General features: G+C 54.2%; 2 protein-coding genes across 9 annotated transcripts in view; one reads left to right on the top strand and one right to left on the bottom strand.

Moving 5' to 3' along the window:
• Window positions 1–7,168, top strand: part of SLC30A3 (solute carrier family 30 member 3) — a 31,800-nt gene extending 24,632 nt beyond the window's left edge. For 2 of the 4 annotated variants that reach the window (XM_075916293.1, XM_075916292.1), the window contains 2 exons: window positions 1,159–1,293; window positions 1,527–1,814. In XM_075916293.1, coding sequence (XP_075772408.1) covers window positions 1,159–1,293; window positions 1,527–1,672 — 281 coding nt within the window. In that variant the 3' untranslated portion in view covers window positions 1,673–1,814. Of the gene's footprint in view, window positions 1–1,158 lie in introns of all 4 variants that reach the window. The other 2 variants (XM_075916291.1, XM_075916290.1) reach the window with 1 other exon arrangement.
• A 708-nt stretch (window positions 7,169–7,876) lies between these two features.
• GTF3C2 (general transcription factor IIIC subunit 2) overlaps window positions 7,877–21,153 on the bottom strand; it is a 40,433-nt gene continuing 27,156 nt past the window's right edge. For 4 of the 5 annotated variants that reach the window (XM_075916287.1, XM_075916288.1, XM_075916285.1 and 1 more), the window contains 7 exons: window positions 13,668–13,812; window positions 13,246–13,407; window positions 13,052–13,139; window positions 12,552–12,680; window positions 11,670–11,792; window positions 9,740–9,847; window positions 7,877–9,255 (listed from right to left, as the gene is read on the bottom strand). In XM_075916287.1, coding sequence (XP_075772402.1) covers window positions 9,043–9,255; window positions 9,740–9,847; window positions 11,670–11,792; window positions 12,552–12,680; window positions 13,052–13,139; window positions 13,246–13,407; window positions 13,668–13,812 — 968 coding nt within the window. In that variant the 3' untranslated portion in view covers window positions 7,877–9,042. The remainder of the gene's footprint in view (window positions 9,256–9,739; window positions 9,848–11,669; window positions 11,793–12,551; window positions 12,681–13,051; window positions 13,140–13,245; window positions 13,408–13,667; window positions 13,813–21,153) is intronic. The other variant, XM_075916289.1, reaches the window with a different exon arrangement.

The following is a 21,153-nucleotide window of genomic DNA, read 5'->3' on the forward strand; positions in this document are numbered from 1 at the left end:
CCCAGCAAGTGTTAGTCACAGCCTGGCCCATACCCCAGGGACTGACCCCGGCTGGGCTTGCCAAACAGAGCCGAGTTTGTTAGTCATCTGGATATAGTGCCACAAAGGCCTCTGGGTAAACACAGAGAAACAAAGGTCAAGCCATAACCCAGTAGGCCAAGCCAATGCAGTCAGCCAGCTGAGCTGCTATGGGCGCCTGGCAGTCCCTGCTTGGCTCCTTGCTCAGGCCAGGGGTGGGCTCAAGACTATGTAGAGGGCAGCACTTAGCTGACACCTTCCCTTTGGTCTTGGCTTCCCTGCCAGAGCTGGGACTGCACAATTACCTTCTGGGGCACTGGGCAGCAAGGCAAAGCATGGAGGGAAACTGAGGCACACATTGGGTTCCTCAACCTAGTACCAAACAACCAATGCCCTGGGGAGAAAAGCCCAGATGCTACTGACCTGGGAAAAGAGGGAAAGCTAAAGCCAGTGGCTGGAAACAAGCCGACAAGTCCATCAGTCAGCGGCCCATGTATAAAGCCCCAGCAGTGACCCCCAGGCATGCTGCAGCCCCCAGACCTGTTAGCCTGACCCCAGGCCCTGCTGGGAGGTGACTTTGCCAGGCAGCACCACCAGCACAGCTCCAGCCCCTTGGGAGTGGTGTGATCAGCCAAGCCAGGGCCTGCCCCAGCCCAGTCCCCTGGGGATGCACCTGCCTGGAGTGACCCAGCCCAGCCCCCAACTATGCCCTCTCCCACACCTGGCTGCGACTGACCAGGTTTCTGTCCCAGGCAGCTCGGCTCTGGGGAGACAGGCAGGCAGGCTCCACAGGTGGTTGGGGGGGCCCTGGGATCCAGCATAGGGAGAGGGGGCAGAGGAGCAGGTGGATGGGGCCAGAGGGCAGCAGAGGGAGCCAGCAGGGTCTCAGGGTGGAGTGCAAGTGGAGCATGGACCAAGCTCCATTGAGCCACTGGCACCACTGCAAACCCATCCCTGCCCAGGACCCACAGCCCCTCCAGAGCTTGCTCCAGGCTTCTCGCCCCCAGGACTGTAAGCAGCAGCCCCAGAGAGCACTGGGGTGCTTCTGTCAGGCCGGGGCCCTGCCAGGCCAGCAGGGCTGCCTGCCTGAGCCCCAGGAGCTGAGCTGGGCCAGGCCTCACCTTCATTTCTTGGCACTAGGGACACCACGGGGCCTGGAGTTCAGCGCTGTGAAGGATGTGCTGCTAGCTGTGAAGGGGGTGAAGGGCGCCCACAACCTGCACCTCTGGGCCCTGACCCTTAGCCACCATGTGGTGTCTGTGCATCTGGCTGTTGGTGAGTGCTCCCACCCCCCTGACCATCTCTCCTGCCAGAGGGATACCAGCTGTGGGGCCTCCTGTCCCAACCAGAATGGGGGCTCTGCCTTCCACCCCACCAGGGACATGGCCCCTGCATGCTCTGCCCCACAATGCATGGTCCCTGCAGGCCCCACCCCTCAATTCTTGGTCCCTGCAGGTGCCATCCCCAAGAGCTGCTCACAAGGGCTGGGCTGCCCCCTTTGCTTGCAGATGCCGGTGTGGACATGGAGGCAGTGCTGCAGGAAGCCACCAACCAGCTGCAGAGCTCCTTTGGCTTCATCTCATGCACGGTGCAGGTGGAGCGGTACCTGGAGGACATGGCAGCTTGCTGCCAGTGCCAGGACCCTTGGGACTGAGCGCTGGGAATGCAGCCACACCACAGCACTGGGAGCCAGACACTCCAGCTCCCAGCCTCTGTTCTGCCTGGCAAGCCCCCATGGGCAGCCAGCTGGCTGTGGTGCTGCTTCCTGCAGCCCAGGCCTTTGCTCTCCCACTGCCAATAGGGCACAATGTACCTTGTGCCAAAAGCCCCACCCATCCTGACCCAGGGGCTATCCTCCATGGGCTGGGGGAGAGCCACAGGACTGCTGCAGCCACCTTGTCCTCCCTCTTTCCCCCCACTGAAGCATAACGGTCATGCTGAGACCCTTCTCCCTCTGTCTGCTAAGCTCATGAGAAAGGGGGGAAGCTGCCCAGCCACCAGCCTGGGGCCTATTCAGGCAGCCTGTCTTTGCACAGGGAGATGAGATGCAGAGAGCCCCTTGCGGGGTTAAGAGCAACAGCCTCCCTGGGCCAGCTCTGCACTCTGATGCTGTTCGTGGTGGTGCCTTCACCCTGCATTGCACAAATCACTGCCAAATGCTGCAGGGCTCTGTCCTGCTCCTTCCATAGCAACAACTGCACCGGGTCAGATCACGAGGCCATGGAGCCCAGGTCCTGTCTGCCAACAGCTGCCAGTGCCAGATGCTCCAGAGGGAATGAACAGAACAGGGACCGCCCTGCCCGGCCAATATCATCGATGGACTTGTCCTCCATGACCTTACTAGTACCATTAGAGTCTTAGCCATCACAACGTCCTCTTGCAGGGAGTTCCACAGGTTGACTGTGTGAAGAACTTCCTTTTGTTTGTTTTACACCTGCTGCCTATTGGTGTCATTGGGGGATCCGTAGTGCTTGTGCTATAAGGCATAAACAGCAGTTCCCTATTTACACACTCCACACCAGCTGCAATGTTACTGCCCTCTAGCATCCCCACCTCCAGCATCTTTTCCAAACTGACCTGTTCCATGCCCAGTGATCTCTCCGCCGCGAGAAGCTCTTCTGTTGCCCGTTTCCAATTCCAGTCTGATGGCATGCTCAGACCTTGTACCAAGCATGCCAAGGGTCAGTTACTGCAGGTGAATTTGCCACAGGACTCCCACAGCACACCCGGCCCTGTACCAGGCTCCCACCTGTGAGGGGAGTTAGAGCCCTACAGCCTCATCCCATTGCCAGCAGCCCAGGCCCTTTGCGGGGGAGAGAGTGGAAGGCTCCTGAGCTCAGGGTAAGCTCTGAAAAGACCTCAGCCCTCTAAGCAGCACCTGACCTCCCCACTCTCATGGCCAGGCCTGATCTCCCCTTGCCTGATCCGCAGCCCGTCTGCCCCTCCACCAAGTCCCAGGCACTGTGCTGCTGTTGGCCAGAAGCCTCGGGTCATGGCAGCATGAGCGGGGGGCCTGGATTCCCATAGATCTCCTGGCAGCACAGGGGGGCTGTCAGCAAGAAGAGGGCCAGGGCAGTGGGGGCTGCAGGCTAGATCCACAGTAAAGTTTGCTCCTGGGGCTGCAAAGAATGGGGGGGTGATTCCAGCAGGGCCTGTGGCCCCATTGCTGCAGGGGGATCCCAGGGCAGTCTGTGGCCCCAATGCCAACCAAGGGGGAAGTGGATGAAGGAAGTTAGATTCCTGCTGCCCAGCTACGGAAGCAGCCCATCCTAGCCAGGGCCAGCAAGCCCCAGTCCCACCTGCTGCAGGAGCCACAGCTGCTTATCGGGGTGAAGTCATGTCTGTGCCTTTGCACAGACTATTGTGGCTAAGGCCCAAGCAGGCTGTGAAGTGCACAAAGGGATCTCACAAAACAGGGTGGCGGCAGCAGCAGCCAGAGAACACTAACGATGGGAGGAATCGTTGGGGAAGGGGCAGCTAAAACCAAACGCATCATGAATCAACATTCCCTCTAAACCCGTGGTCACCAACCAGTAGATCATGAGCTACCGGTAGATCTCAGGGGCTCTAAGAGTAGCTCTTGAGCTCTCTCTGAACTGCGCACCTGCGCAGTACATTTACATTAGATTTCCTCATTTGAGGAGCAGCTACTCACTGAGCAACAACACAGGTGAGTAGCTGCGAGGAATGGTGGGAGCTGGGAGGTCGGGAGAGCTGAAATACCCCAGCCAGCTGACTGTGGCTTTCACAGCTGGAGCTAGGCGCAGTCTCCCTGGGCTAAGCGCAGGGCAGCTGGGCTGGAGAGAAGAAAAGAGGCGCAGAGGAGAAGCTGCCTGGCCTGCTGGCTGTGGCGTTCAGCCCAGAGGAGGCTGAACTGCGCTCCAGCTGATTGGGCGGCTTCCCCTCTGTGCCTGTCCACGTGGAGCTTGGTGGCACCCTGGCTGAGCGCCATGGCCAGCTGGCCAGGCAGCCGCTTTTCTTCGCTCCAGCCCGGCTGCCCTGCGGTCAGTCCGGAGGGAGCGCGGGTTGGAGGCTTCCCTCCGTGGCTGGTGTAGGGAACTCACTGCCCCCAACCTTGTTCCCTCTCCTCTGCCCGAAACTTGTCCCCTGGCCCCCTGTTCCCTTTCCCTTGCCCCCCGACCCCGCTGCAGAAACCTGCCCCCCCTGCAGAAACTTGTCCCTCGGCACCCTGCCCCTCCTGCAGAAACCAGTTCCTTCTGGCATCCTGTCTCCTACTACAGAAACCTGTCCCCCCCAGCACCCTGTCCCCTGCTGCAGAAACCTGTCCTGGCACCCTGCCTCCTCTCCCCTGCCCCCACTGGCACCCTGTTCCCTGCTCCAGAACCCACTAGCACTCCTCCCCAGTACTGTGTCCCCTGCTCCCAAATGACTTTTCTATGGGTCAGTGACCCCTGACTCAAGGCAGGTTCCCTGCCATTCTCATAAAGACAATGCAGAAACTTTTTCTGTTTAACATAGTATTCTATTTAAAAATGAAGCCTGGCCAACAAACCCCCAATTGGGGCCAAGCTCCCCCCATCTTGCCACAACCACTCCTGCACTCCCCCTTCCCCAGACCCTAGATCTGAGCCTATCAAACACTGGAACCCCCTGCCCTCAGCCCCTCACATACCCCAACCCAAATTCCTGCACCCTCACATCCACAAGCCTGTGACTTGCTTAGTATCCCAACACTGCCCAGCCAGTGTCCCCTTCTCCACCTCCTCCTGCATCCAGATTTCCTCCCAGAGCTTGCACCTCTCACCCCTTACCACACCCAAATCCCTCATTCCCACCCCAGAGCCTACACATCCTGTCTCAACACAGTAAGGGTCCAGCTAGACTGCAGGAGTTTTTCAGGATTCTGGAGATATCCCAGAAAAACTCTTCTGAATCCAGGGTTGCGTTTGTTCTTCCGCTTTTTTAGTGGAAGAACAAACAGGCTCTTTTGGTCACCCCTATATTCCTCTTTCCACAAGGAATAAGGTGGCTTCCAAAAGAATGGTTTTTTTCTGACATTTGGTCCAGTGTAGACAGGCCAAATGTTGGAAAAACCTCTTCCTACAGAAAAGAAAAAAAAAAAGCAGCAGTATAAGGATTGGGGATAGCAAGTGATGGAGAGGAGGAGAATAGAGAGGGCGGGGCGGTAGATCTTGGCTTGGTCTGTCATTTAAAAAGTGATCTTGGGTGTAAAAAGGTTGGAGACCACTGCTCTAAGCTGTGCAGCAGCCTATCAAGGGACATGCAGGTGTTCAGGGTTGCAGCAGAGAGGGGCACCTCCCGCTGTCCCAACCCTGCCTGTATATCACCTCATGGCCCAATCTTCTGGTTGCTCAGCTCCTGGAGAAAGTGACTACAGCAATGTTCTTTACCCCTTCACTTAACACAAGACCTAGGGGTCACCCAATGAAATTAATAGGCAGCAGATTTCAAACAAACCCAAAGTGGTGTTTCTTCACACAGCACACAGGCAACCTGTGGAACTCCTTGTCAGGGAATGTTGTGAGGTGAAAAAAGTATAAAGGAATTCGGTATGTTCCTGGAGAATAGGGCCATTAATCACTATTAACCAAGATGGGCAGCTCTATGCTTTGGCTGTCCCAACATTTCTGTCTTCCAGGAGCTGGGAGTGGGCACCAGGCATGGATCACTTGATTCCCTGTTGTTAATGCCTTCTGGCATCAGCCACTGTTGGAAGGCAGGACACTGACAGATGGACCTTTACTCTGACCACCGATGCTCCCAGAGGGATGCTGTGGCTGAGCCAATACCAACTTGGTACACACAAACAGGCTTTTGATTACAAGTAATGAAGTTACTTTACCTTTGTATTTGGCACCAGTGCAACTGCTGCTGGGATCCTGTGTCCAGCTGTGGTTGGGAAATTGGAGGGCCAGAGAAGAGCCAAGAGAATTAGAAAAATCTGCCAGATAGTGACAGACTCAAGCTTGCAAAGGGGTTGAAGAGCGGCTTAGACCCAGGAGATAGCATCTTGTTTGATCACTGCTCTTCAGGATAGCAGGGAAGGGAGCTGAAGTCAGACTGGAACTAAGAGATAAAGGGTTAATAGGGAGGGGAACTAACCTTGGAACCAACTCCTGGGGTCACGATGCCCATTTTTCATTCCAGACAGGATGTTTTTCTGAGAGCTCAGCAGGGCTCTGGCCTATGTGTTCTGGGGCTGCCCTGGCCACGCCATGGAGGGAACTGGCTCTGGAGCAACCCCAGCTTTGTGGCTTTTCATGCCTTCATGCCCTCGCTTTACCTAGCATCCCCCCCAACCTCCAAAGTACTGGTGCTTGGGGTGTCCCAACCCATTTTATGGCTTTGTCGGTGTCTGTCGCCTCGCCTAGCCTGTATGTCAGGTTGTCAGCCCCTGCTGTACGTGTCTGTGTCCGTTGCCCCACCTAGCCTGTCAGCACCTGGTGTACGTGTGTCAGTATCCATCACCCAGCCTGGCCCATGTGTCAGGCTGCAGCCCTTATTGTACGTGTATCAGTGTCTGACACCCTGCGTGGCCTTTTGTACATCAGTGTGTGGCTGTAGGACTGCATTTACCTTGTGTGAAGAAACCTGTGTCCAAACATTAAGGCAGCAGAGAAAACACCAAGGACTCCAATAAACTGTTGCCTGGACAAGCCCTCAGTGATTTTTGCTGCTGTTTGTGGGCTGGCTACATGCAGAGAGAAGACAGTGGGGGAGGATGACAAACTGCCCCATCCCAGCCAGCAAGCTAGGCCCCAAACTCTGAAAGGGACCACCAGGAGAGGGGGGCCATAAGGCAGTAAGCAGAGCATGGGCACCAGGCCAGTGATTGCTGTAGGTTTTAAAGAAAAAACAAAAGGAAGTTTTTCTTCATGCAGTGCAGTCAACCTGTGGAACTCCTTGTCAGACAGAGGCTGTCATGAAAAAAAACTGGATAAATTAATGGAGGGCAGGTCCATCAATGGCTATTAGCTAGGATGGGCAGGGATGGTGTCCCTGGCATCTGTCATGGGATGGAAATGGATGACAGGAGGGGGATCACTTGATGATTCCCTGTTATGTTTATTCCCTCTGGGGCACCTGGCATTGGCCATTCTTGGCAGACAGGACACTGGGCTAGATGGCTTCAGTGTGACACACTCTGGCCATTCTTATGTTCACCGCGTTCGCAGGGGTGCCCACCCTGGGAATAGACATATTCCCACTAGCCAGAGCAGAGTGGGCAAGCAGCACCCTTGCCCTGGGGCCAAGCCAGGCGCTCAAGAACAGGGGTCGGCAAGGTACAGCACACATGCCATAAGTGGCATGCAAGTTTATTTTCAGTGTCACGCATAATGAACTGGCTCCCCCGCACTACCCCCACCCACAATGGGGAGCCTATGCTGGTGATCCAGCATCATGCCCTCCCCACCACCCAAAGACTGGAGCCAGCGCAGGCTTCCTGTGCGGACGAGGGGAGGGAGTAGCCCTGAGGCTCTGCACCAGATCCGGCTTGCAGGGAAGCATGTACACTACTCCTCCTCTCCCACAAGAAAAGCCGGAGCCAAAACCAGGGCCGTAGACCAAGCAGGTCATGCAGTGGAGGGAGCCCGACCTCCTTCCCCAGGAAAGCAGCACAGCCCCGGACAAGGGCCTCCTGCACTGGGAAACTGACTAGGCCTGGCCCCAGAACAGCAGGACAAACTCCTGCCCTTCCCCGGGACCCACCAGTGTCCCACAACTAGCTTGTGCTGCCAAGCTCCTCCACTGGGGGGGGTCTCATAGTGCAGCACCTGCTCGCGCACAGCCCCACACAGCGCTGCTACCGCTGCTCCTTACAGCCTCCCGGGGTCCTGCCCAGCCTGCTTCACGAGAAGAAAATCACCACAACCCATTAAAAACCAAACACTTCATTGAACAGTTAAGATCACAGCGGCTCAATGTGAGCGAGTTCTCGGCTCCCAGCCTGGGCCTGGGGCACTGCCAGCACATCCTGGGCCTGGCCCAATAGCTGCTCTGCAGCACTCTTACTGGCACCACAGACTCCTGCCTGGGCTTGCAGGAGGGGCCTGGAACCAGATGCTGGGAGCCAGGCACAGGACCAGACGGAAACAGGCACAAAACCACACCACTACACACAGGCCCACCCCTTGGAGGTGTGAGGAGCCCCCGGACAGAGTGCCAGCCCCATGGTGCACCGGGCAAGGAGCCCCCGAACAGACTGCCAGCCCCAAAGTGCACCAGGCGAGGAGCCCCCGGACAGACTGCCAGCCCCATGGTGCACCGGGCGAGGAGCCCCCGCACAGACTGCCAGCCCCATGGTGCACCAGGCGAGGAGCCCCCCCCCAGAGTGCCAGCCCCAAAGTGCACCGGTCGAGGAGCCCCCGGACAGACTGCCAGCCCCATGGTGCACCAGGTGAGGAGCCCCCGCACAGAGTGCCAGCCCCAAAGTGCACCAGGTGAGGAGCCCCCGCACAGAGTGCCAGCCCCATGGTGCACCAGGTGAGGAGCCCCCGCACAGAGTGCCAGCCCCATGGTGCACCAGGTGAGGAGCGCCCGCACAGAGTGCCAGCCCCAAAGTGCACCAGGTGAGGAGCCCCCGCACAGAGTGCCAGCCCCAAAGTGCACCAGGCGAGGAGCCCCCGCACAGAGTGCCAGCCCCATGGTGCACTGGGCAAGGAGCCGCCACACAGAGTGCCAGCCCCAGCAAACCCCAGAGCCAGGCAAGGGGCTGCCCCATAGTAGCTTTACCTCCCACTCCCCAGGCTCACAGGCAGGGCCAAGTGGACAGCCGAAGGATCTACCTGCAAAGCGATTGCCCAGCCAGCGTGCCGCCCATTGCTCTCATACGCACTGCCATGGGTGGCAGCTGGGAAGGGCCCAATAGTCCAGGAGCTGGCAGGCCACTGACACCAAACCAGACCCTGGAACACAAGCCAGAGGCTGGCGTCCCTGGAGGCAGGAGCCCCCTGGCTTGGCTGCTCTGTCTTCTCCCAGGCCTGGAGATGCTGCAGCATGGAGTGTCCAGAAGAGGGTCTCCAGCCAGGCAGCCGGTGGTGGTTATGGTTCCTGTAGGAGGCCGTGCTGGGAGGGGCTGGCGCTAGGGCTCGCCTGCTGGTCCCCAAACGTGGTGCTGAACTGGGCCCTGCACTCCTGGAGCAGCTTGTGGCCCACGGGAGAGGTGAGTCCCACCAGGCAGTGGGCCCGCACGATGCCTGACTGCCCACCTGACACCAGCCAGCCATGAGAGTCCAGGTTGGGGCTGAAGCGAACCTGCCAGGGAGAGGAGAATCAGGCCTGGGAAGTGGGGCTGGGGGGCAGCAGCAGGTTTAAGCAGCAGAAGTTTGACCAGGATGGGAAGGGGAGGGTCACTGCTCATTCTTTAGACTGTGAGGGTGTCCCCCTGTTGCCACCACCCTACAGGGCAGGTTGGCTGCACAGCTGAGCTCCATGGGCTGTCCTCTAGTGAGGCCACTGCAGCGTGCCCTTGGGCCAGATTCAGCCGGGTCAGGGGAGGGCTGAACAGCTCAGAGGCCAAACGGCCTCCCCAGCCTCCCAGTGCAAAGAGGGCAGGTGAGATCCTGCTGGCTCTGCATGGTGAAGGGAGACCAGTGACAGGGCCCAGGCATGCCTTGCACTCAGGGGACAGCAAGACCCACCCTGGCATGATGCAAGTCTAGGGAGACCCAGGCCCCCAGCACATCAGGCAGCAGAGGGTGCAGCTCACTAGGAGTCGTCTTCCCGGTATGGGGCTCACCTTGTGGATGGACTCCAGCTGCATGCGGTCTAGGCTCAGCTCCGACTTCACCTCCTGCTCCTGCATCCTGCGCATGGGCTCCCGGCTGAAGAAGTTTCGGAAGCTCCGCTGTGGGGGAGGGGAGACAGCGTGAGAGAGATGCTGAGGATGGGCCCCTTGGGAAGGGAAACTGGCACTGGGCTCCCAACCATGGGTGGGAACCCAGGAAACGCCCTCTCCCCAGCTCTTGGCTGCTCATGAGAGCAGTTTTCAGGTATCTAAAAGGGTGTCATGAGGAGGAGGGAGAAAACTTGTTCATCTTGGCCTCTGGGGATAGAACAAGAAGCAGTGGGTTTAAACTGCAGCAAGGGAGGTTTAGGTTGGACATTAGGAAACACTTCCTGTCAGGGTGTGATGGCACATTGGGGTTTTCCCATCTCCTGCACCCCGATAGTGGCACGGACAGACTCCACCAGCCAGTAGAATAGAGGGAGTTTATTGCTTCTCCAGGATACAGCTCAGCACAGATGTAACCTGGTTACAGGGCAGGCCTAGGATGCCTCAGCCCCCCTTGAGATGGGGGAGCCTGGGCCCCTAAATCCCAGCCCGTTGCCTAGGCTGCTTCCTCCATGATACCAGCCAGAAACCTAACTAACTCACTTCCAGCCCTGCCCCCAGCCAGGGCTCCACTCCCCTTCTTCCCATCATTCCGCTCCCTGGGAGATAACTGGTCAGACAGGTTCAAAGCCCCCTTGCATAAGGACTCATCCCCTGCCCTGCTGGGCCATGCTGCAGACAGCAGCCAGCGGAGGTCACTCACAACCCACTGCCCAGCATAGCAACCAGCAAGGTACCCCCCACTATGTCACACAGGGTAGTCAAACACTGGAATAAATTGCCCAGGGAGGTTGTGGAATCCCCATCTCTGGAGATATTTAAGATTAGGTTAGATAAATGTCTATCAGGGATGGTCTAGACAGTATTTGGTCCTGCCATGAGGACAGGGGACTGGACTCGACCTCTCAAGTTCCCTTCCAGTCCTAGTATTGTATGATTCACCCCTGCAAGCAGTGGGGCTAGAGGCGCCACGTCCCAGGCAGGAGCGCTGGGGCTCCAGCAGGCCATGAACACAGCACCCTGATCCCCTCAGCCAGCACAGCCCCACAGGCTAGGGGTAATCCACAGGCCACATGGCCTAGTGGGCAGTGCTCTGGTCTGGCCCCACACCCAGCTTTCCTGTCTGTGCTGTGAGAACGATGCTCCGGTCTCCTGGGAAGCCAGGCTGACTCAGCCAAAAAACATGGCCCACTTCCCAGGCCCATGTAGGCATGGGGCCAAAGCCCCCATCTTCCATCCCCAGAGATTCAGAGACCCTCCCCTTCTATCTCCCCCCACAGCTGCCAGGACACCATCTACTCTCGGGTGCTGGCAGCAGGGGATTAATGGAGCCTCATTTCCCAGCTGTAACAAGGAGGGTTGTTGGCCAGGAACACATGGCACTGAAAACTCAGTGTGGGGCCCTAGGGAACCCGTCCCAGACCCACCTGCTGCAGCAGACCCTGGGTTGTCCCCCACAGGGTTTTGCCAAGCCCCTTCCCTTGGCATGGCCATGCTGACATGGCCCATGGAGCACAGCATCTGGGTCAGGCCTGCCTGAGGGGCAGCGGCACTATACTGTCAGGAGGGCAGGCAGCAGGTGAGAGCTGCTCTCCCCCCTTGGCTGGCTGCTTGTGTAGTGAAGGCTCTGACTGTCCCAGCTCCAAGGAGCTGCTCCTCTGCACAGAAAGAAGGCATGAAGAAGCAGTAGTAGAACAGGCACTGGCAGGCATGGGTCCAGCACAGGAGATGGGGAGTCCCTGCCCTGGAGCAGAGAGTCCCCCCTACCTGCACAGGAGGGGAGGGGAACAGAGAGCCCCCGATCAGTCAGAGAGGCTCTCGGACTGTCCCATACCAGGTCTGTGTCCCGGAAGCAGAGGTAGTGCTCCTTCACCATCTCACTGTAGGTCCTAGCCTTCGGCCTCAGCTTTGCCTCGCCTGCAGAGCTGCAGGGCAGCACATCAGCTTTGTAGATTGGCTGGGGGAGGAAACACACCCTGAGAGCAAGGTCACATGCTGCTTCCACCCTGGGACCTTGTCCTCGGAGACCAGCCAGCAGGGAAGAGGCTCCTCTCCAAACCTCCCAGAGCCCAGGCCTAGGGGTGGAACAAACACTGCAGAAAGGCCTTCCATGTTGCTGGGCCTCTCTGCCTGCTCATTAAGCAAAGGTCATTAGGGGCAGGGCCACAGATGCAGCAGGGCCTTGTTCCCCACAGTTCAAGGCTGGATGAGGATCACATCATCTTAACCCTTCAGGCCCCTGGGCTGGGAGCAGGACCCCCACAGCCTGTCTGAGCGCCACCCTGCACACAGCCCTGCAGACACACTGCTCCCTGCTCTGCCACACAGCCTCCCAATCCCACCGGGTTCTGAGTCCATACAGCCCCTCACTCCCACAGCATCAGGGACAGAGTCCTGTACTTGCCTTGACTACATGGCGCTGCTCCACTGTATTCCTTGTACTCCCACCCCTCCCACACCTCTGCGGTCCTCCCACCAGCTCAGCTCCCAGCCCGCCAGGCCACTGCCCCCCATAACCGCTATATTCCTTGGCCCCCCTTCGCACTCGCTCCAGCCCCACAGCCCTAGTCTGCCAGGCCACTTGCCCACCCAACACTATAATCCCATCCTCCCTTGGTTCAGCCCTCAAGCTCCATAGCGTTCTATGCCCCCCCCCATGCTATTCCACTGTAGTCCTGCCCACACCCCACGACCTGCTCCCCAAGGAGACACATACAAATCTGCGCTCTGAGGGCCGCTTGACATTGAGTGGGTTCACAGCCAGGTCAGGCAGCACAGCTGCCAGCAGCTCTCCAGTGATGTCCCCAGCCACCACAGCGTTCAGCCAGTCGGAGCTGGAGATGCTCTGTAGAAGGAGAGGTTGCTCAGGCCAGGGAAGATGGGACATTCTGCCAGCACCAAGTGCCCCGGTGGGCCCCAGGCAAAAATCCAGGAGGGCATATACATGAGCAGAACCCAGCTGTCTCTCGCTGGCCAGGAAGGGGGAGACAGGAAACTGTATGGGCCCGTTTCGCTGTGCCACAGGCTCAGAACCGAGTGGGTGATGTGGAAGCCAGGGGCCCGCTCCAGGAAGCACAGTATGTCTCTGGGAGCCAAAGCCAGCAGAGTGCAGGAGCTGGCAGCTCTCCAAGGGCTAAGGGCACAACTGACCACAAGCACCTCAGCACTCCGACCCGCCTGGCTACGACACTGACTCCCCACTCGACCAGGTCTTACCCACACAGTCCCCTTGCGAGGGGCCACAAAGTAGGCCTTGAAGCCCAGGTAGCCGGCGTCAATATAGTGGATTCCACAAAGTCCATACCTAGAAGAGAAGGTGTGCGAGTGAGCCTGGCACTGCCGGGCTGCCCACTCCCCATATGCTGCAGCAACGTAGGGAGCCTAGTGTCCATGCAGGGAGGGTCACTCACGAGGCATAGCAATTATCCTGGGCCACAGTGACGCCGTTGTACGGCAGCAGCCAGGTGATTTCAGTGGTTAGGAAACGCTTGATGCTGTTGATGGGCTCATAAACCCGCCGCAGGTCCCAGAACTTGATCTTCCGGTCATTCCCTGCTGTCACCAGAAAGTTGCTGCAAGCCAGAATAGGAGCCACGTTCAGTCGTCTGGACCACTGGCCCTGTGCCCCACACACCAAGAGCACTGGGTCACCTCCCTGTCCCCCCGTGAACCATCACGTGAGTGCCAGTTCATATGCCTGGCCCACATGCTCTCCCCCTCAAGTAGCTAGGAAAGCGACCCTCCTCCTTCCCATGGGGACAGGTCTTTTTGTAGCCAGGCTAGGCCCTTCCTGGCAGGCTGGTACCTCAGCCACTGGCTGCCCACCCCTCACCTGTTGACTTTGCACCACTCAATGCTCCGGACAGCGTGGTCATGGGCAAGGAAGCACCTGAAGGGGTAGAGCTTGAGGGAGCCATCTGGCTGGCGCACACACTGCAGCAAAGACTTGGTGGGCAGGTTCCAGATGGCCACAGTGCCTAGGAAACACATGGAGATGCCCATGAGCCCTATCCTGTGAGCCCACACAGCAACATACAGGTCTGGGCAGTCCTAACCCTTCCAAGAGACAGCACTGTGGCTAGGGGCCTGTGGAAATGGTCTGATTTCTATGAACTATCTGAATGACTCTACTAGTCTACTTGGCACTGTTACAGTGATGCTGGGAGATCAGGTACCAGCTCATGCCAAGGCCCCTAGGTCTCACCTGAATGCTGATTACACAGCCCGACTTGCCTGCCAGGAGGCGATCCCAGCAATTCCAGGGTGGTAACCCTGACCTTAGCGCTGGACAAACTGGTTGAAACTTAAGAACAGAATTGTCAGACACAGAGATGAATACAAGTCCTTTGCCAAAGGCTTTTAAGAAAAGTAAGCTGTCCTGAGATAGGAGGGAAAGTCCTCTCATGTACTGATAACTGGTTAAAGGTCAGAAAACAAAGGGTAGAATAAATGATCAGTTTTCAGAATGGAAAGGGGTAACTAGTGGTGTCCTCCAGGGATGTGTACCCTAACCAATCCTACTTAACATTCATAAATGATCTGGAGAAAAGAGCAAACAACAAAGTGGCAAAATTTGCAGATACAGGTGTTCTCTATCTTGAGTTGTTTTGAACAGACAGCGAAGAGTTACAAAGGGATCTCACAAAACTGGGTGATCGGGTAACACAATGACAGATGAAATTTAATGTTGATAAATACAAAGTAATGCACATTGGAAAACATAAGCCCAACTATAAGTATAAAATTAAATTAGCTGTTACCACTGAAGAGCAAGATCTTGGTTATTGTGGATAGTTCTCTGAAAACAACCACTCAATGTGCATGGCAGTTAAAAAGTAAAAAGAATATTCAGGATCATTAAAATGGCAGAGAATAAGACAGAAAATATCTTATTGCCTCTATATAAATCCACGGCACACCCACATCTTGAATACAGTGTACAGATGTGGTCATATCTCAGAAAAGATATAATGGACCCAGGAAAGATTTAGAAAAGGGTGACAAATGATTATGGATATGGAAGGTCTGCTATATGCAGAGAGATTATTAAGACTGGGATTTTTCATTTTAGAAAAGAAATAACTAAGGGGGATACGATTGAGGTCTATAAAAATCATAACTGATGTGGAGAAAGCAAATAAATGTGTTATTTAATCCTGAAAACACAAGAACTAGGAATGAAATTAATAGGCAGCAGATTTAAAATAAACAAAAGGAAGTATTTCTTCACACAACTCAGTCAACCTGTGGAACTCCTTGCCAGAGGATGTTGTGAATACCAAGCCAAGAATAAGGTTCAAAAAATAGCTAGATACATTCACGGAGGATAGGTCCATCAACAGCTGTTGGCCAGGATGGGCAGGAATGGTGTTCTTAGCCTCTGTCAGGAGCTGGGAATGGCAGACAGGGCATAGGTAACTTGGTGATTCCTTATTCTGTTCATTCCCTCTGGGGGATCTGGCATTGACCAATGTTGGCAGACAGGATACTAGGCTTGATGGGCCTTTGGTCTCACCCATGTGGCCTCTCTTATGTTCTTAAGTTCTGACATCTGTGCCCCCGTGGGATAAGACGGTAATAGGTTTGCATGGCACCCCTCTAATGCACAAATCAAAAGAAAGCACAGCATTACTCCACGGAAAATGCTGGCTTTCTACTGAAGCACTACTCCTGTCCATCAAGGTGGCCCATTGAACCACTGTAAAAAACGAAGAACAAAGCCATTGTTTATTGCCTCCACCAAGAGACTTGTGTGAACTTGTTGCCCCTACTTGAGCTCTGGGGGAGGGATAAAAATCCCTGACAAGGAGAAACTGTGTCTGTGCTGCTTGGACTTTACAAGAGTGTCTAGGCATAAGCCATGGGAGTCCCTGCTGCTCCGCCCGGGCTAGCCCCACAGGCTGCAGAGAGCCAGCTTTTTAACCCTAAGATGAACTTGTTTGTGTGTCCTGTGGCACCTTATAGACTAACAGATTAATTGGAGCATAAACTTTCATGGGCAAAGACCCACTTCATCAGATGAAATCTGTTAGTCTATAAGGTGCCACAGGACTCCTCGTCGCTTTTGCAGATTCAGACTGACACGGCTACCCCTCTGATACTTGTTTGTGTGTGTTACCTGCTTTATCCTCTTACTACTACTACTTGGTAAATGAACAGTTAGTTAGCTACAGGGGTGGCTGCAAGTGTTCTCTGGTATGAGAGCGAAGGCCCAGGGTAAGTGACTGGTTCTTCGGGACTGGGCGTGATCTGCATAGAGGTCTGATTTTTGTTACATGGACCACTCTGTCACAAAAGCAAGCTTAGAAGGGTGGTGAGACAGAGTGGTGCCCATGGGGACTAGTTGAAGCTGGAATCCGGTCAAGGAGTAGGCCACCATCGTCACTACAGATGCGCCCTGGGAGCACTGTGCCTGGAGCTGGTAAGACCTGGTCTTGCTGCAAGGAGCTGTGCAGAGACAGATCATTGGATCCCACAGTCCAGTCTCAGTGCCATGGAGGCTCTGTGGAACTCTCTCTTTGGGGTCCTTGAGGCCTGGCCTGAGGCCTGCTGCAGGGGTCACTCCCAAGGGGCTGGTTACAGCCTTGGGCACAGATTCTGTAAACCCATGACACGGGCCATAAGAGCCTGTTTGAGGCCAGAAAGCCAGAGGCACAGCTAAGAAACATGAGCAGATCCCACAGCAGGGTCTGGGAAGAAACTGGAGGGGGTGGGAGGTCCCAGGCAGGCTCTGGCCCGGAGGCGCTTACCTAAGCAGCTCCCGGCCAGCAGCATATTCTCTGCACTATGGGGGGGAAGCTATGTATGCTGTCCCCAAGCCCAGTAAAATCTCTCCGTTCCTAACAGGGATTCTCTGAGCAAAAAATGTTGCTAAAGTACAGATAGGAACTGAAAAGAAACAGTCAAACAAAGGAGTCCCATTTACTTACATCACATGAAGGCAGACAACTAAACAGTGATAACTTTTATAAGTGCTTGTATACAAACGGAAGAAGTTAAAATACTAAGATGGATGAACCTGGAATTAAATGGGGCTCTTGATGCAACAGGCAACAAACTCAGTAGAACAATGATAATTGATGGGACAGGAAATACCAGGGTACAAAACATACAGGAGCAACAGGGTAGGTTGCACTGATGGGAGTGGTGCCACAGGTGAAGAGTCAGAGTTGAATACAGTAAAACCCTTAAACCAGGGGCAGGCAAGATATGGCCCACAGGCTGCATCCAGCCCCCCAAGCCTTTTCATCCCGCCACCAGCATGAAGTGATTGGCTGCTCCCTGAGGCTCTCTGCATAAGACGAAGAAAAGGCAGGGGAGGTTTTGTGCACTCTCTCTCAGCTCCTATTGGCTGGAAACTGGCCAATTGAAGCTGAAATATTTTATTAAGGGCAGCACAATTTCTCAGTTCCCAGTCACCTGTTTTCAACCAATAGGAAATGAGAGATTTTGCTGAGGGCAACAAGTGTAGCCTTCCCCTGCGGCACAGAGAACATGGAACAGTTCTCTTACACTAAAGAACACTTTAAGCGGTCTGGGATTGCTGGCTAGCAGGAAATCCCGCCTGAGAGATGCTGTGTAGGATAAAAATTTCTGAGGCAGGCTATGATATTCTGTTAAGATCCCCTATTCTAAATTTGGAGTCTAGGACTGACACACAAACACATTACATAATGGTTACCCCCCCCACACACACACCTAGCCCAAGGTGGGAGACAGGACATGACACGACACATTCAATGGTGCTAAGAACAAATGTGCCATTGTCAAGTACTCCTAATGTCTCTGCTTTAATCCCCAGATGGACCACATTCTGCAGAGATACCTTCTTCAAGCTGACAGACATATTACCACTTAACACATAATTGATGTCTGCTTTGTTTAAATACTTGTTTTACTGGAAACACTATGTAAATTTATATTATTACTCTTATTTTGCCTCACAATTAGCACCTATCCAGGGGTTCAGGATCTCGATCTCTCTCACACACACACACACACACACACACACACACACACACACACACACACACACACACACACACACACACACACACACACACACACACACACACACACACACACACACACACACACACACACACACACACACACACACACACACACACACACCTGATCTACCCATTCAGCATCCTATATAATTAGTTGTAACCTATTGTTTGGCAGTGTTCACTGAACTCTAACAAGCGACATGATGCTCCGACTGTGCTGTGTATGTAATAAACTCTCTTACTTGCTTCACATATGGTGTCCAGGTTCTGTTCCTTCATGCTGTCTGGGAACAGCTTAGGTAAATACATCCCAGCCAGAGCCTGCTGACATCACCCCACCCCCTCTCACACCTCAGCTCCTTCCCAGAACCAACACCCACTCCTACATCTCTCCCCTAGGTCAGAATCCTCTCCTGCACCCATACCTGCTACCAGAACCTGCACCCCAACTCCCTGCCCCAGGTCACAACCCCCTCCTTCACGCAAACTCCCTCTCAGACCCTATACTCTCTTGCACCCCAGTCCCCTATCTTGAACAACCTTCTGCACCCAATCTCCATCCCAGACCCTGCACCCGCTCCATAGAAAAGTGCAGCCCTTGATCACTTACCAATATCTTGGAGTGGCTCCCACCCCTGTCTTAAAGACTAATAACAACAGGGTATTTCACCGATCCCCTATGACTGGGCACATCACCTCTGGATGGGATGTACAAAGAACAGTTCTTAACACCATTAATGATTGGTGCTTGCAGCTGCTAGTCCTGAAACCCAAACCAGGAAAGGCAATTCCTAATTTAGTCCTAAGTGGTGCACAATCTGATTCAAGTGGTGAATATACTGGTGTGACACTGTTGTGAAAAAAAAAGCGCACAGATGTGATTCTGGGATGCATTAACAGGAGTGTTGTGAGCAAGACACGAGAAGTCATTCTCTGAGCTGATAAAACCTCAACTGGAGAATTATTCCCAGTTCTGGGCACCACATTTCAAGAGAGTGGACAAATTTGAGAAGGTCAAGAAAAGAGCAACAAAAATGATTAAAAGTCTAGAAAATATGACCTATGAGGAAAGACCGAAAAAATTGGGTTTAGTTTAAAAAAGAGAAGACAGAGGGGACATTATAGCAGTTTCCAAATACAGGCAGTCCCCGGGTTACGTACAAGATAGGGACTGTAGGTTTGTTCTTAAGTTGAATTTGTATGTAAGTCGGAACTGGTACATATTGTAGGGGAAACTCTAGCCAAACATTTCTCCAGAGCTCAGTTTTATTCTCCCACACCTCACTTCCCTCGGTCCTTTATTCTCAAGCTGAGGTGTCTGCTGAGAAGAGCCGCTCCACGTCTCCTTGGTCTGCTGGGGGTGGCGCTACCTTCACGTCTCCCTGGTCTGCTGGGGGGAAGCAGCTAGTGCGGGGTTGTCTCATCCCGTTTGTAAGTAGGGATCCGATGTAAGTCGGATCCATGTAACCTGGGGACTGCCTGTACCTAAAGGGTGTCAACAAGGAGGAGGGAGGAAAAATTGTTCTCCTTGGCCTCTGAGGACAGGATAAGAAGCAATGGGAGGTTTAGGTTGGACATTAGATAAAACTTCCTGTCAGGGTGGTTAAACACAGGAATGAATTGCTTAGAGAGGTTGTCTGTATTTAAGAGCAGATTAAACAGGCACCTATCAGGGATGATCTAGATGATGTTTGATCCTGCGGTGAGGCCAGGGGACTGGACTTGATGACCTCTCAAGGTCCTTTCCAGTTTAGTGTTCTATGATTCTACGATTCTATACAGCAGAACCAATCAGTAATGTAATTAAATATTACATGACTTGTCAGAGTTTAATTAGGCAAGTCAAAAAATAATTTGAAGAGCAACACACATCAGAAGCAAGAAGCCTATGAGACAGGCCCTGGAGTCACTGGATAACTGAGGTGCTAAGGGAGCATTCAAATTCAAGTCATTCTAGGAAGATACGGCCATTGTGAAGAAGCTACATAGATTCTTTGCCTTGGTCATCACTGTAGATCATGAGGAAGATTCCCACACCTGAGCTGTGTTTTTCGATGACAAATCTGAGGAACTGTTGCAGATCAAGATATCAATGGACATGTTTTGGAACAAATGGATAAATTAAACAGGAATAGATCACCAGAACCGGATGGAATCCACCCTGGACTTCTGAAGTAACTGACATACAAAACTGCAGAACTACTAAGAGTGCTATAACCACTATTGCTTAAATTAGTCTCTGGATCAAATGACTGATGCCAATTTTAAAAAGAGACTCCAGAGGTGATCCTGGCACTTACAGGCCAGTAAGCCTGACTGCAGTACCAGGCAAGTGGGTTGAAACTAGAACAGAATAAGGAATTATCAGAGAAGAGGACTCAATATTTTAGAAGAGTCATTCTTCTCACAATGCAGTCAATCTATGGAATTTGTTGCCAGGGAAGGCTGTGAAGGCCAAAAGTATAACAGGGTTCAAAGAAGCACTAGATAAGTTCATAGAGGATAGGTCCCTCAATGGCTAGTAGCCAGGATGGGCAGGAACATAGCCCCATGTGCTGGGTGTCCCTCTGGCTCTGACTGCCAGATGTTGCCTGGGACGAATGAAAGGAGATGGATCCTGCAATAATTTCCCTGTTCTGGTCATTCGCTCTGGAGCTAGCCACTGCTGAAAGACAGGATACTGGGCTACACAGATCCTAGTCTAACCTAATGCGGCCATTCTTATGCTCTCCTAAATCGCAGCCCCCTGCCACCCTAGCCGTCCCTCTCTTCCCCCATCTCTTGCGAGGCCCCTGCAGTCCAGCCTCTACCACAACAGGCAGGGTGGAATTTTATTTTTGTTTAAATATTTTTACCCCACCTTTCTATTTAAAATATTCAAGGCGGCTATGTGCCGAGCTTGCTGCCATCACAGGGCCATCTCGGGGGCTGGGCAGAGCGAGCAACAGCCCAGCATTACGTATCTAATTTAGAGTCCAGGAAGACTCAGGGCCCTGCCACACCCAGGCACTGGGCAGGCAGCAGCAGGTCCCTTAGTGCACAGTCCTAGATGAGCATGGCAGGGCCCCCTGTGCTAGCCTTGCCCAATCCTCACTTGACTTCTCCCCTGAGGGCCACTCTGCATAAGCCCTACCACCCCACCCCACTCGCCAGGGCCCAACCCACCTAATCCCAGCCACATTACCATCATCCCGCCCCTCCCCACAGCCTTGTTGGCACCAGGGATGTAAGAGTTCAACTGGCTAACCGATAAGCAGGGCTTGACAAATAATACAATCTACTTGCCCGTGGCGAGTAGATTGTAAC

Source organism: Pelodiscus sinensis, unplaced genomic scaffold, assembly GCF_049634645.1.
Source record: "Pelodiscus sinensis isolate JC-2024 unplaced genomic scaffold, ASM4963464v1 ctg80, whole genome shotgun sequence".
Taxonomy (NCBI): Eukaryota; Metazoa; Chordata; order Testudines; family Trionychidae; genus Pelodiscus; species Pelodiscus sinensis.